This window comes from Chlamydotis macqueenii, chromosome 5, assembly GCF_036417535.1.
Source record: "Chlamydotis macqueenii isolate bChlMac1 chromosome 5, bChlMac1.mat, whole genome shotgun sequence".
NCBI lineage: Eukaryota > Metazoa > Chordata > Aves > Otidiformes > Otididae > Chlamydotis > Chlamydotis macqueenii.
This window is the reverse complement of record NC_141560.1, coordinates 57,119,726-57,133,785: the sequence shown is the minus strand read 5'-3', so window position 1 is coordinate 57,133,785 and position 14,060 is coordinate 57,119,726. Positions and strand designations below refer to the sequence as shown.

Sequence of the window (14,060 nt, the reverse complement as noted above, 5' to 3'; positions counted from 1 at the left end):
ATGCAAACATTTTGTTTAAATGTATAAAGAGGCAGCAGCAGAGTGAATGCCATCTTAAAATATGTGAGCAGTGTGCAAAGACCTTCAATTTGTTTACTTTCAGAAGAAGGTTTTAGTATGCATGGGGTTTGATCAGAGGGGTTTTTGGCTTTTGTTTTTTGTTAAAAAAAAAAACCAACCTACTGCTATTTCCGCTCCCATATTCTACTGAGTTGTGATCTTGTGGTAAAGGCACTCAGTGAAGAGAAAACAGAGTGAAACGCACAGGCAGCCAGCCTTCTGCACTGAAACCACAGGAAAGCACATTAGTTTCTCTCATTTTTACAGATTAGAAACAGGTTCTTCAACTTTATCATACTTAGAATAATGGACTATTCAGTGTTATTCAGATTTCCAGCAATCACAGGTGAAGTCTCCAGACAAGCAGTACATCAGTATGACAGCAGAAACCCTTCAGAAGACCTTATCTTCTTGTTGGTTAACTCGTACAGAGCCAAGCGTGAACGTAACCTCTGAACACAGCATTACCACCACGCAGCTCTGCCAGCTTTTAACACTAGCAAAACTAATGTTATTTACAAGGGCAAGGTGGATGCTATCAATTAAAGGCAAGCAGTTTCTCTTCTGAGCTTTCTTCCAGCATTAGTAAGTATTTTAATTGAAACCCTAAGTCTTCTAGACATTTCCTTTCATAATGACCAAAACTCAAAACTGATTAGATGGGCCATATACACTACGAGCTTGTTGAACAGACTCAAGACCACATTAATGCATTGTTGTTTTTTGTTTGGGTTGGTTTGTTGTTTTTTTTTTCAGAACAAAAGCAGAGTTACAATAAAGTCCTCTTCAAATATGTTTTGGCACTGACAGCCTAGGTGCTAGGAAATTACCGTCAGATCCTGAAGAAATAAAAACAAATCTAGGGATATCTTCCTGTGAATCACTGTGGTAGCCCACTGATAGGACAGCAGGCTGTCACTGGTTTGCAACAGCACACACTTACAAGTGCTAGTGTGGAAGCTGGCAGAAAGTCAGTGTTCCAGCGCAGAGGTGCTGAGTCAGCAATAACAGAACAGATACCCACAAGGTTTTGCCCAGGAGAATCAAGTACCAGAGTCACATTCACTAACCACATTTCATGTGTTCTCTAGACTTGAGAGACCACAGGTGTCATAATCCATTCAAGAAAGAAGTTACACAAAGATGATAAATACCTAGCTGAATAGTGCTAGGCAATCACGTTAGCATCTCATAATAACTACTAGCACTGTCAAAAAGCTGAGATATTTTTACATTTCTCAGGCTACTCGACTGGCATGGAAGTAGTCGTGTAAAAAACACCTAGCTAACGTACATGCAGTACAGTAAAACTGTAAAAGGTTAAGTTTTAACATAAACTGTTCAGCTGTTAAAAAACTCAATCTCAATTACCTAGTTTGAAGCAAGTGGCTGCAGTTTAAATTATTAATCTTCCGCAATCATCCCGAATAAATTCTTCCAGATCACCACCTTCCCTCACGCAGAGAGGCAGCCAGCGCCTTTTTCAGGACATTATGTCAAGAGATGCAGGGCTTTTACTTTTTTCACAATATTTGTAAATTGAAGAAATGCACAGAACACAGAATTTCAAGGTGCAATTTTAGCTCTTAAGATAGAAAATTCCCAAACTCTTAAACCTTGAGTAATATCCCTAACTCAGCAGAATTTTAAGACTCCAGGTCACAATTCCTATGAACAGCCATCCAGTCAGCACAGATCAGATCATTTTCAAATTCTGCTCAACATGAACAATTCTACTATAAGATTCCTTTTTTTTTTGGGAGAAGGCTTCCAGTGTGTCAGTTGAAGTATTCAAGTCCTCCCACAAAACAAGTCAAAGCAACTATGGAGGAGGGGAAGTCACTATCAAAAATGTGTGGAATGTAACCTACTTGGAAGAAGGCTGATAATACCGGGACAAGGAAGTCTACTACTTCAGATCTGAGAAATACAGTCCCATACAGTCCCATCAACATAGATACTGGGCAATTTCAAATTTATACAAATACTAGTGAATTTCATCAACTTTTCTAGAATATACATGACTGAAAATTAGTTTCACAGACAAAAAAAAAATTGCCAAATCCTTCGGTTACCTGATACACACTATATCCATTCTAACAGGTACAAAAACTTCCAGCTAGCAAAAGGAAAAAGCGTCTTTAACTACTTCAAAAGCTGAGCTTTGAAGTGTCTCTTTTAAAATTAAAGAAGTTGAGATGTATGCAACAATATATTTGAGTGTACCTTTTCAGCAAGACAGAAACAAAGCAAAAACTCCAAAGGAGACATAACATTTTTTATAGTTAGTAGATTTAGGCCACAGATGCAGGAATTTCTAAGTTTTTCAGGCTTTAAACAACCCTGTTAAAAGTAAAACACTCAAATTAAAAACATTTCCTTGCACAAAGTAATACTCTCAGAACCAAGGGAATCAAAGAGCTAACCCACTGCCAGACAATAAACTAACTTTCAGCCTTAGTGGTCTCAGAGATGCACAGGCACCTACTCTAGCTAGACTAGTTAGAAGACAATAGATTGATGCCTCAGAGCTGCCTGGACATTTCTAGCTGAACCTGAAAGAAATCAAACCTCTTGCTCCATTAGCTGATCCGATAGAGCCTAAAGTTGGACACTTCAGCTGAACACGCTCTCATAAGATAACAGGACTCACTCATCAGTATTATCCACAGGACGCATTTTGCAAATCTTCTTCAGTCTGCTTCACACAGTAAGAGCAACCACTCTTAAGTGGCATTCTCCATCTTGAGCAGAGCTGGAACAGGTTAACTTCCCCTCACTGCACAAGCCTTCACGCAGTTGCACACACATCTTCAGTGGTTAACCCGCTGCAGAAGTTGCTGCCTGTCCCATCCCTGCCCCCCACACTCTGCCTGCACACAGATCTCAGCATAACTGTGTTGGTCCACATTAGCTACAAAGAATTTTTCCTGTGTTTTTGTAATCCTTTTTACAGCATCGTCCTTGATGGTTGAAGCGATGTAACAAAGCAAGTTATGAACCATGTAACTGCTAAAAAGCAGAAGCATCTTAAATTATATTTACTGCTGAAGATCTGTTTTCATGAAACATTTAATGCTACAATCATGCTCAAGAAGTTACAGTAAGCAACCCAATTCCCTTCTGATTATTTTTTTTTTGAAGATGTCTCCAGATGATCAATCCTCCAATAACCCAGGTACGGAATACAGCTTAAATGTTTAGTTACTGGAGCAATCAAACAAGATGAGAGCATTATAGTTTTGTACTTTGGCAGTATCATTTGTATAACAAAATAATATTGCACCAAAAGCTAGAGAAAACCATACACAAGACTGTACAGCAGTTTAGTATCTTTCCCCTTAGTTTATGGGAAGAGACTTCTGGACTTCAAAAAGCTAGAAGAACAAGCATGGGACCAAAGTCAACAGCACCGTTGGCTGGTGAGAACCTGTTAAGAGCCAGCATCAAAATTAGCAAAGCAAGATACTCCAAGTGGTCCATTCACTGGATGCCACAGGCAGAAGACTTATTTTCTAGAAAAACAAACCACCATACACAATCCACCCCTGCAGAGATGGAAATAAGATACATTTCCACAGTTTAAAACTTCTCATTTTAATACTCTCAGATGGTAAAGCAAGACACACTTGGCTTAACTGATAAAGTTGCTTTACCTTGCTTACATGCTAAGAAGGACTTTGGCCTCACATGTTCACTTCCAAATTGACAGTCCAGAAGTTGTTTATCATGGCACACAACCTATGGACAAAGTTCTCCAAATTCACTGCAGCACTACAGGAGTGCTGCTGAGCACAGGAGGATATTGCCTTCGCCCATAATATTTTAAGACCCCAAGCAATATCTCAAGTTGAGAACTCCCAGCAAGCCGAGAACCTGGTTCATGGGGAGGAGGGACACTAGCTAAAGGAAAGTCAAAGCATGGGAAATCAAGTGGTACAGCATATATATTTCTGTCTTAGAAATCTCAATCAAGACATGTGGTCAGGATTCAGAGACCTTTATTTAGAGTCTGGAGGAGGCAGAAAGAAGATGCAAGGACAGTATGTTTCTGCAGGATTCTGAAAACAAACAACTAGAAAAAAATCCTAAGCAGCAACTGAAATTGCAAGACAAAATTAAAACACACTTACAAGTGCATTCTTAGTATTGCTGGGTCATGCAAAGCCAGAATCCTTTGAAATGCATCACCATTACTTATTTTCTTGGGTTGGACTTCTTAGCATGAGCTAATAGAGGAAAACATTTTATGCATTTATAACACAATTTCTTTTCTTAAGTAGTAGAGCTGGTAGCACAGCTCTACTGTGTATTATCAACGACTTTTTACACATGATTATAAAGCACATTCATAAAACGAGAGACAAATACAGAAATACTATTAGGAAAACAATTTATAAGCCCCCTACCTCAAGCAGTGCATATTATTGCAATCCTATTTACTTTCCTTACACAGAATTAAGTCTAACAACAGAAGTTTAGCAGATCACTTTTCTACTCAAATATGTCAGATTTTTTCACACAGATTTATTACCGGCATCTAACAATTTCATGGTTTACTTACCACATAAGCATCAAAATATTGGTATTTGCTGGCAGGTTTATAAATTTATGTTTGTTTAAATGAGCAATGCTGAAGATGCTTTACAGTATGAGCCGAGCAAGTTAAGTTTTGCAGAAAAACTCAAAACGGTAACTGCAGTGCTTTTAAAATTTCACATTTTCCTAGCAAATATAACCAGTGACTCAACATATTATATTATTACAGTTACAGAACACTCAGAATAAGCCTGAAAAAAAATTTCCTTTTGCATTCTGGGGAAGCTCAAGTTTATTTTCTGGCTTAAAAGACTCGAAGAAAGTGACAGATGATAGTTGGGACTATGAGTATCTAAGGTTAATCTGCTGAGAAATAACGCTTTTCATAGGCCTTCTGCATAAAGATCTTTGCAGAATACTTTGGTTATTAGTGTTACACTGATTTTTTTTTTTTTTGTCTTGAACTGTAGCATTTTTATGTGTCAGTACTAACATCTAGTTAATCATTAATGCATGCTGGTCCTAGCAATTAGTACTTTACACTATCTTTACTAGCGCCCTTTTGTGTACATTCCTATCATCTGAACTCACTCCTGTCAAGATTCACCAGAAACTATAGTTTACTTTCTGGACACATCTGAGAAGGTGGTGCTGGTCTGGTTAAAACAGCACAACTGCCTCTCTTTGCAGAGGTGCACAGTGAACCTGACGGCATAACTGACATCAGGCAAAAAAGTTCCCCATTATTTTTCACTGAGCACTTGTGGAGTTTCAGTGAATTAGATCAAGTAAATAGCTGTAGTGGTAAATTGCTGTGGCACCACAGGGACCTGCTGAGCATTTTGCCTTACTGATAGTACTAGCTTATCAAACTAAGCCCTCAATTACAGTAAAGCCCTGTTCTTCAGGCCTGAAGAGTAAAACCATTTTTTACTCACTGGCTGCCCCTTCTACGAAGCAAACAAACAAACAGCTCCTCCAGCTGCACCTGCATACCACTCTGACCTGTCACAGCTTCAGCACATCCTTCACAGCTGCAGACACAGCCCTCACTTTCCATCGTGGTTTTGGGGAGCTCCACACAAGCTTTTGGAAATGCACCCTCTCCTTTTCAGTCCTTTGTGAGCTTTTGTGTGAGCACATTTTGTTACAAAAATCACCACAAAACTTGATCATCCGACAGAATCACCATTTGCAAGTAGAGCTTAAAACACTTCTCCACGTAACTAGAGAAGGGCACTACTCCTCAGAAACCTCCACCCAAATCAGATTCGAGGCTCTGTGTATTCTTGAGGACAGCTAAAGCACAAGTTCTTCACCCTTTCCCTTTCCAGCAGCAGATAAGAAACCTTGACCTCACTTTAATGACAAGCAGCCTTGCGCACAATGCTTGATCAGTCTCAAGACCAAGCACTTCAAACACGAATACATGACCTTTATTAACTTAACCACGAACAGCCCATGCACTGCATTCCAGCCAGCCCTCTTAGAAGCAACTAGTAAGAGCAAGCAATCTATAAAAAACGTAATTTCAATCTCATGGAAGTTCCACCTAGAAGCAGTGCTGCGTATCAGCCAGTTCACACATTGGGATGTGTCTAGCTTAAGTATACGCATGGTGTGTTGTTGGAGGAGAATGAGTAAGAAAAGGCAAAGCAAACAGATTAAGTAAACATCCTTTTTGTCTGCCATCTACTTCAAGTAATTAAGTTATAAAGAAAGGAAAGAAATATTTTCTTTCGTATTACCTGTTCCCACAGAGTGCCTTACAGTCTATCCTGGACCCAAGCCACAATCACACTTAAGGTGCAAGACAGAACATAAAAGCAGCAAAGGACAGAAGGTAAAAAAGAGCCAAGAAAAAAAATTGTTCACAATCATAGGGCATATCTCTCTTAGTAAAGAGAGAAACAGTTTACAATAAATAGGTAGGGTCTCACTCACTGCTCAGACAGAAATAATTCACCTGGGATTCAACTCATCTCTCTGAATTTCTAGTAACAGGCTACCACTACTACCTGTCAGCATTTCAAAACAAAACTGCAGCAGCTTTGTAAGGCAAACCATTTGCCAGGCAAATATTGCCTACCGGCGTTAACTAAGCTTTTCAATCTGGATCCCATTCTATCTCTTCCAGCAAAAACCTATCTTGATCAAAGCTACATCCAGAAATCTTTGGACATGTTTTACAGAAAGTAACAGGGAAAAAAGAAAAAAACAAACAAAAAAAAAAAAACCAAAAACAACAACAAAAACAACAACAACAAAAAAGAGAAGTTATGGGTGTGTTTTCAGTCTTGTTGCTGGTTTTACTATAAATACATTCTATTTCAAGTATGCAAGTGCTACACTTACCTGGATGTTACATTTTCCTTTAACCGTGCTTATGGCCGTAACTGAAGACAAGACTACCAAACCAGTGCAGTTAAGCCACCTGAATAGTCAGAACCAAAGGAGAAATCATCCACTTGTGTCATACCAGTCTAGACCCAAAGAGTGACTCATATAGGAAGGTCTCCAAAAAACCTAGCTTCCTACCAGCTAGCCAGAAGACTGCTACATTTCACTTCACGAAGCTGGTATTTATCTTCGGGTACGTCAAGGAGCTCAGACACATTTTCAGTGCTGGTAATGCTTTTGGTAAAAGCAGACAGGTTGCATAAGGTATACAAACATGAGCCATTTGGGTCCTTCAAAATTCTCTTAATATAAGGGCTCTACTTGTAACAGCCACCCTCTACCACCACTACTGAATACTGGAATTCAGAGCTCCAGCCAAAATCAGAAGCAGGAGCCTCTCCCTGTAGCACGGGAAGGAGGAACAGGGCTACGAGCCAGCAGCTGCCTATTCATCCCCAAGAGTGCAAAGGGCACACCAGGCAGCAATCTGGAAAGCTGTGCCAGTACTCCTTGTGCAAGTGGCAGAAGACAACCTGATAACCAAAAGGTATGTCAATATTTACTTGCTGCTAGGGGTCAACACACAGAAAGGTACTTTCTGACTGCAGTGTGGTTTAAGTTATCCCACTTTGGGATATTTCACTTTGGGAAAGGATTCTAAATCCCTCAAAACTGGAATTATCAGCATGTCAAAATTTAAGCATCCTCCAAATGTATGCCAGCTTTCGAATACAGCTTAGTTCTACCCTATATGTATGTTAATACACAGCATCCTTGCTAGCCAAGTTACCATCCACTGTACCACTGCTAGCTATACCAGAACACTAACAGGCAAACTGATGGCTCCTTCTTGCCTGCAAGTTATATATACCTATACCTGACGTAATCTACTACATTCCCCAGATTGCAGATCTATAACTAACCTAAGCGAGACAAATCCTTTGTTTGCTAGCAGTGCTCTACGAAGTGAGGAGTCAAGCAGTTCAAGTTTCACAAGTGCAACAAGCAGCCCTTATTATTCCAGGTGACTGCATCACAAGTGCTTTGTTTCCACTAGGTTATTTCCCACCTTTAACCTCAATAGATGCTAACAGTCACTCACTCTCCTAAACTGTATTTTGTCACCTTGCGCTATATTGTACTACTTACCATAAAAAGGCCCCACGCTTTATCAAAATGTAAGCATACCAGTCCTAGTGTAGCCCTGCATGAATCTGCAGCCTGGAATTCATGGCATTTTATTCCTTTGATTTTCTTATGCACTTACTCGAAGAACATTTTTTTGACGGTCAGCAACACTTAAGTCAGAATACCTAGAAACTGCAGAGGCATTTGCACATCCCCTAAGTCTAGCCTACGAAAGTGGTACACTAAGACATCGGGGTCTGTCAAACATCCAGCACACTGGCTCAAACACCAGCTGCATTTTCAGTTCTTGCTTTTCAATCTGCTCTACTACTTTATTTTAGAGCTTTACCATAAAGTTAAGAACAAGCTATTTTCTTGCCCAACAGCTACATCACAGATAAAAGACACTTTGAGATAACAAACCTCTAGCTTTATTGCTATTTAATGAGAACTAACAGTCTTATGAAAGTAGCAGCTTGGAAAAGGGAAAAAAAAAAATCTGAACAGCTGCTCACCTCCCATCTGCAAGGCATATATGCTTGCTTTCAGACAAGTGTCCGATATTAACATTAAAGAGTCAACAAATCTACATCCAACTCGTTTTACTCACTAGTTAGTAGAACAGTAAGCTCACCTCCAATTAGAACTTGATACTGACAGTTTAAGAGCAGTAGGAAAATATTTTATCTTACAAGTTTGGCAGTAAGAATTAAGCTTGTAAATACAGCATGAAATCAGTAAACAAACAAAAAACCCAAGGCACTGGACCACTACATACATTTTATATTACAGTAAGTGTTTTAGCAGTCTCAGTTACGTCCATGCATTACCATAGTTAATATTAAGCCACACTGGATTACATCCAGTCAATACCATCTCAAGGCTCTAGTGACACTAACTAATACATTCTTGTAAGTCACCAACGTCAGTGTATGCAAAAAGATACATGTCACTATCACCAAACAAAAGCTATAGTTTTACGAAGAGGAAAAAGTTATGACAAATAATTTTAACAATTTTGATCAAAAGCATCCATTAATTTGCAAAGCAGATTTAGAAGAATAAAACATTAGTGGCTTTCTTGCTGCATACTGCTACAACTAGCTACACACTGTTCAGTTTAACAAACAAACAAAGGAAAAAAAAAAGGCATGAAACAAATGGCAACTGCAGGATAAAAAAATGCAGAGGGTGATTAGGTATTTGCTAGGCTCCCTTTGAGCAAGGAAACCTGAATATTACAAAGGGCTGAGTTAGAAGGGAATGTGGGGTATTTTGTGACAGACCTCTGCATGACAGCTGGAGAAAAGCTATTGTGGCAACAGCTGTGTGCTCTGCACAGCTCACTCTCCCAAATACCTCAGCCTGCTCAGAGGCCAGTTAACTGGCTGCAATGCATTTTTAACGTCTTCAGCCTCTTGGGGTGCGAGCATGATGGATTATTTGTGTATGTTTTAAATAAGAGAAAGAATGCTTAGTTCTATCACTTACAGTTTTCCAGAATACTGTGGTGTGATGTTGAACTATCATTCACTGCTGCTTTCCTAAAGTTTATAGCTGCAACAGATCCCATCAACTCTCCTCTACAATTCAAACATCTTCACTTCCTGTCTTAACAGTGCACAGACTTGACAGCAGTAAATTATATATCACATCCTGATTTAAAGGACATTATTTTATATTTCCAGGATGAAATCCTGGCCCACCAAGGGCAATATTAAGCTGTGTTTACCTCCCCAGAGGAAGAATTTTTGAGGAACACACCACTAAAAGCTTTGATCTGCTAATCTGTACTCTAATGTTTCTTCAAGTTATTATATGAACTTCTGAAAAGTGAATCCAAAAATCACAGGCAATTATACACAAGTGACATCTCATGTACCATTTCTACTGGACTGTTAGCACAACCATGCTGAACTCAGTATGCAAAAGAGCTTTCATTGTATGACACGGATTTGCTCACTCAGCCTCCTTATAAAAACATTGTTTTTTCAGCTCAGACTGAGGCACAACAATCTTCAGGAACTGGTACTCTCACACACAGACACGGTACACTTTACATGGTGATCACTACCACAATAAGAGTCCAACCTCAGCCATTGCTACTGTTGTTAGAACGAATGTGACCTGTTTGCCCACCAACACCTAAACAAGGCTGGAAAGGATGCACTGCGCACAAGAAAGCTGGCAAAAGAAAGAAGATTAACTGGCTCTCCCTACATCTTAAGTTCCTCTTGTTCTCATTTATTTCATCTCAAAGGAAGGAAGAATTTTCCCATTTTCAAATACAAATTCTCCTTAGTCTTCTAAGGATACAATATAAATCACAGCACATGCTTTCCCATTATATCCTACCACCACAACAGTCTTGTTTACTAGAAAATAATCAACACCACTGAGGGAGAAGCAAGAGTAACTGTACTTGAGTACTGATTTACTAAAAGTTAAATATAGGATTATTGGAAAGCAAGACCAAGTGTGGAAATATCTGCTGGTATAAGTAAGAAGATACTTTCATTTTTAAGCTTCCAAAATCAGGTAGTTGACAACTGTATTTTAAACACAAGCAATAAAGAAACAAAAGAGAATTTAAATCCTTCATTTGACATCAAAATTTGTCATGTGGCAAAAACTAGTACTCACTCACATTTTAGTGAGGGAAACTACGAGTTTGTCACTTAATCCTAAGAAATTCCAAAAATGAAGCACATGATTTGTTTGTAGTTAATTTTAAAACAAATTGGAGTAGTTCCTATGCAGTCTTAAAAGACAAACAATGTATCTGGCAATACACTTGCTACACCAAAACTACAGAAGTAGCTGCACAGCATCGCACACGCTTGATAATATCATATATCAGGAAGATACTGTGGTATGTAAATCATACACCAAGCCTCATCTCTTATTGTCCGTAACTACACGGCAAGCAAGGAAACAATATAAAACTCTTCTCTAAGACACCTGAAGTTCTGCTCAAAAGGTCTTTACTTCCCAGTTACTTCTCTTTTTCGTCAAAAGCTTTAATTTTCTGCTAAACATCACTTTGTGGTATTAAGATTTTACCTCAAGAGGCAAGAGAGGAAAAAAATATGTACATAACATAAAACAAACTGACATTAGGTTATTTCAAAAAATTCACCCTCAATATGTCAGCTTTGTGCTACAGTGCTGTTCCCTCATTACTCTTTCAAAGTGAACGATTTATTTTTCTGCCACTAATTTGAAGACATCCTCATAGTAACAAAGCAGATGCAGGTTCCTCTTTTCAGATATTCACTGGAAGATAAGCATCAGTCACAGCACTTGAGCAAAAACTTTTATTGCTATAGGGGTGTAGCTCAAGCTTTTAGTTTATAGAATGAATGTCTACCAGAACTCAAATACTGAAATTATCCAGTACTTGGCAGAACCTTACTACTATTAAGACAAATGGACATACCAAGGCATAAAGTGTGAACTTCACTTTCTCTTTTTCTGCTTAGGTCTTTAACAGAAATTACAGCTTTTTTTTTTTTTTTTAGTGAAGTTAAAATTATGCAAAAGCCTTTAACACAGAAACTCCAGAGATCCATTCAGCAACATTTTCCAAGACAGTAGCATCTCAGAGCTGAACTTACACTATGTCCAGCTGCACACATTACTGTCACAACCAGTTTAGATGCCCACAGGAAGAGGCATGCAATATCATCTAAAGCAATAATACCACATTTGAGTGAATGGCACTGTTCTAAACAGTGAACAGTGAAGCTGTTCTAAATCAGCTTCAGTCAACCACAGAAATTATCTCCATATACAAGCAATGAGGAGTTCAATCCACACATCAAGAGGACTGCAGTTGTTCTAGTTCCATCACCTTCAAACAGAAAAGTGAGTCAGTATCTTACCACTATCTGACCAGCTTACCTACACGTCCGACAAACAAGGTACCTACCTGTACAACACAGATTCCTGTTCCATCTCAAACACACTGTTCAAACTAATTTCCAAAGACCTAATTATCCTAAAGTGTGAGTATTTTAATGTCCTGTGCTATACTGGATCTTCTAAGCACCCAGTATCCAGTACTTACTCAGATTTTGAAGGTGTCGTTTTCCATGTAGTTACTTAGTCTACACTGCAGAGCTTAAATTCTCAGCAGACAACAGCTAACAAGCACACGGATCTATACCTTAGTGAAGAAAATCTGAAGTAAAAAAATAGTCTATTTGCTATCAGATCATCTGTTCTAACAATTTTTTTTTTTTTGAGAATATCATTACCCCAAGCATTAAGTTCCCCTTGCTGTCAAACAGTCAGCCCTACGGGTAGGTAGAGTATTACAGCCTCTTGTCAGTAGAATTAAAGAAAACAAACAAAAAGTCATTCTCTCCAGATCTGCTCATCTGCCACCAGTAATACCAGCAACACACATGCAAGTAGTTGTCTCCTCCTTCGACCACAGAGGCAGGTTAACAATGCTCCCATGGCAGCAGCAGAAATGCTAAAAGCAAAAGGGCAAAAAACTAAAACAAATAAGAGAGGTATGGTTGAATTAGTAGTGGAACAGGAAAAAAAGCCTCTTCCTCAAGAGACTGATACACATACGTTACACCACCTATTCTGTCATGGTTTTTTTACTGGAATTGAATAGGGAAAAAAAAAAAAAAAAAAAAAGAGTTCAAGGATCTGGAAGCTGAAGCATGCACCAACAGTAAGAGCTCTGAGAGGCGGTGGGCGACTGCTGGCCTGAGCCAGCTCAGCGTGCTCCCCTCTCCTCCTGGGGAGGCTGCCAGAGCTTCCCCACCCACCCCTCGTCGGGCCGGCACAGGAGGCGCAGGCTCAGCCCCGGGGCGGCTGTTTCGGAGCCGGACGCCAAGTGTCACCGCTCCCCTGGCCGCGGCTGCTCACCGCCGCTGTCGCTTCCCGGGAGGAGCGCGGCGCGGATCCCGCCCGCCCCACCGGGAGACTACCGGTCCCAGCGCCCCGGTGGCCCCACCCCAGCGGCGCCGGCCGCTGGAGCCGCGCGGCGCGGCGCGACGGAGGCCCTCGGCGGGCCAGGCGCGGCGTCTGCCCCTTCCCGCCCTCCAGAACCTTCCTGGGGGCTCGCGCCGCCCCAGGGCGCCGCGCCCAACCGCCGTCCCGCGCCCCTCAAGGTCACGCCGCCACCTCCCTGCCCTCGGCTTCCCCGCCCGGCAGCGCAGCGAGCCCCGCCGCCGCCACCGCCACCACCAGCCCGCCGCGCCTCCGGGAGCTGCTCCCCCCCCCCGCCCCCGCCACCGCGCGGCGCGCCGGGCAGCGCCCAGGCCCCGGCACCACGGCCAGGCGGAGCGGTTCCCCCCGCTCAGGCGCCACGGCCCCTCACCTGGATGAACTGGATGGTGAGCGCTGACTTGCCCACACCGCCGCCGCCCACCACCACCAGCCGGTACTTCTCCTGCCCCGGGCCGTCCCTGCAGCCCGCGGCCATGGGGAAGTCGAGCGGAGCCGATCGCGGCAGCGCCGCCGTGTCCGGCGCCTCTCTCGCTCCCCCTCTCCTTCTCCTCGGCCTGCCGAAGCTGAGCAGCCGCAGGCCCCGCCGCCCCCGTGCGCCACCGGCAGCGCCCCGCCGTGCGGTGCCGCAGCGCCCAACGGAGCGAGCACCGCCCGCCCCCGCAGCCAGGGCGCCGCGGCTACAAATGGCCGCCGGAGGGCGGGGCATGCCTCATCGGTATACTAATGAGCGCGAGTATATGCATGAGGGGGGCGGGGCCTGTCGCTCACTGCCCCGGCGCTGCGCTCCTGCGGGCGGGCGGCCCGGCGGGACCTCCGGGGGAGCTGGGGGGGGTTTGGCTACTGGGGCCGGGGGCACCGCAGCTCTTTGTTCCAGCGTGCAGGTTGTGACGGCTCCCGTCTCCTCCGCGCTCTCCTCCCGCGCAGCGCGCTGGAGAGGTCACCGGGCGTTTCCTCACGGGCTT

The 14,060-nt window shown here is 42.2% G+C and overlaps 1 protein-coding gene across 1 annotated transcript in view; it reads right to left on the bottom strand.

Annotated features, from left to right (window-relative positions):
* Positions 1-13,767, bottom strand: part of RRAS2 (RAS related 2) — a 46,550-nt gene extending 32,783 nt beyond the window's left edge. Inside the window, exon 1 of the mRNA XM_086748290.1 lies at positions 13,469-13,767. Within this exon, the coding sequence (XP_086604416.1) occupies positions 13,469-13,573 (105 nt within the window). The 5' untranslated portion in view covers positions 13,574-13,767. The remainder of the gene's footprint in view (positions 1-13,468) is intronic.
* Between the last annotated feature and the right edge of the window lie 293 nt (positions 13,768-14,060).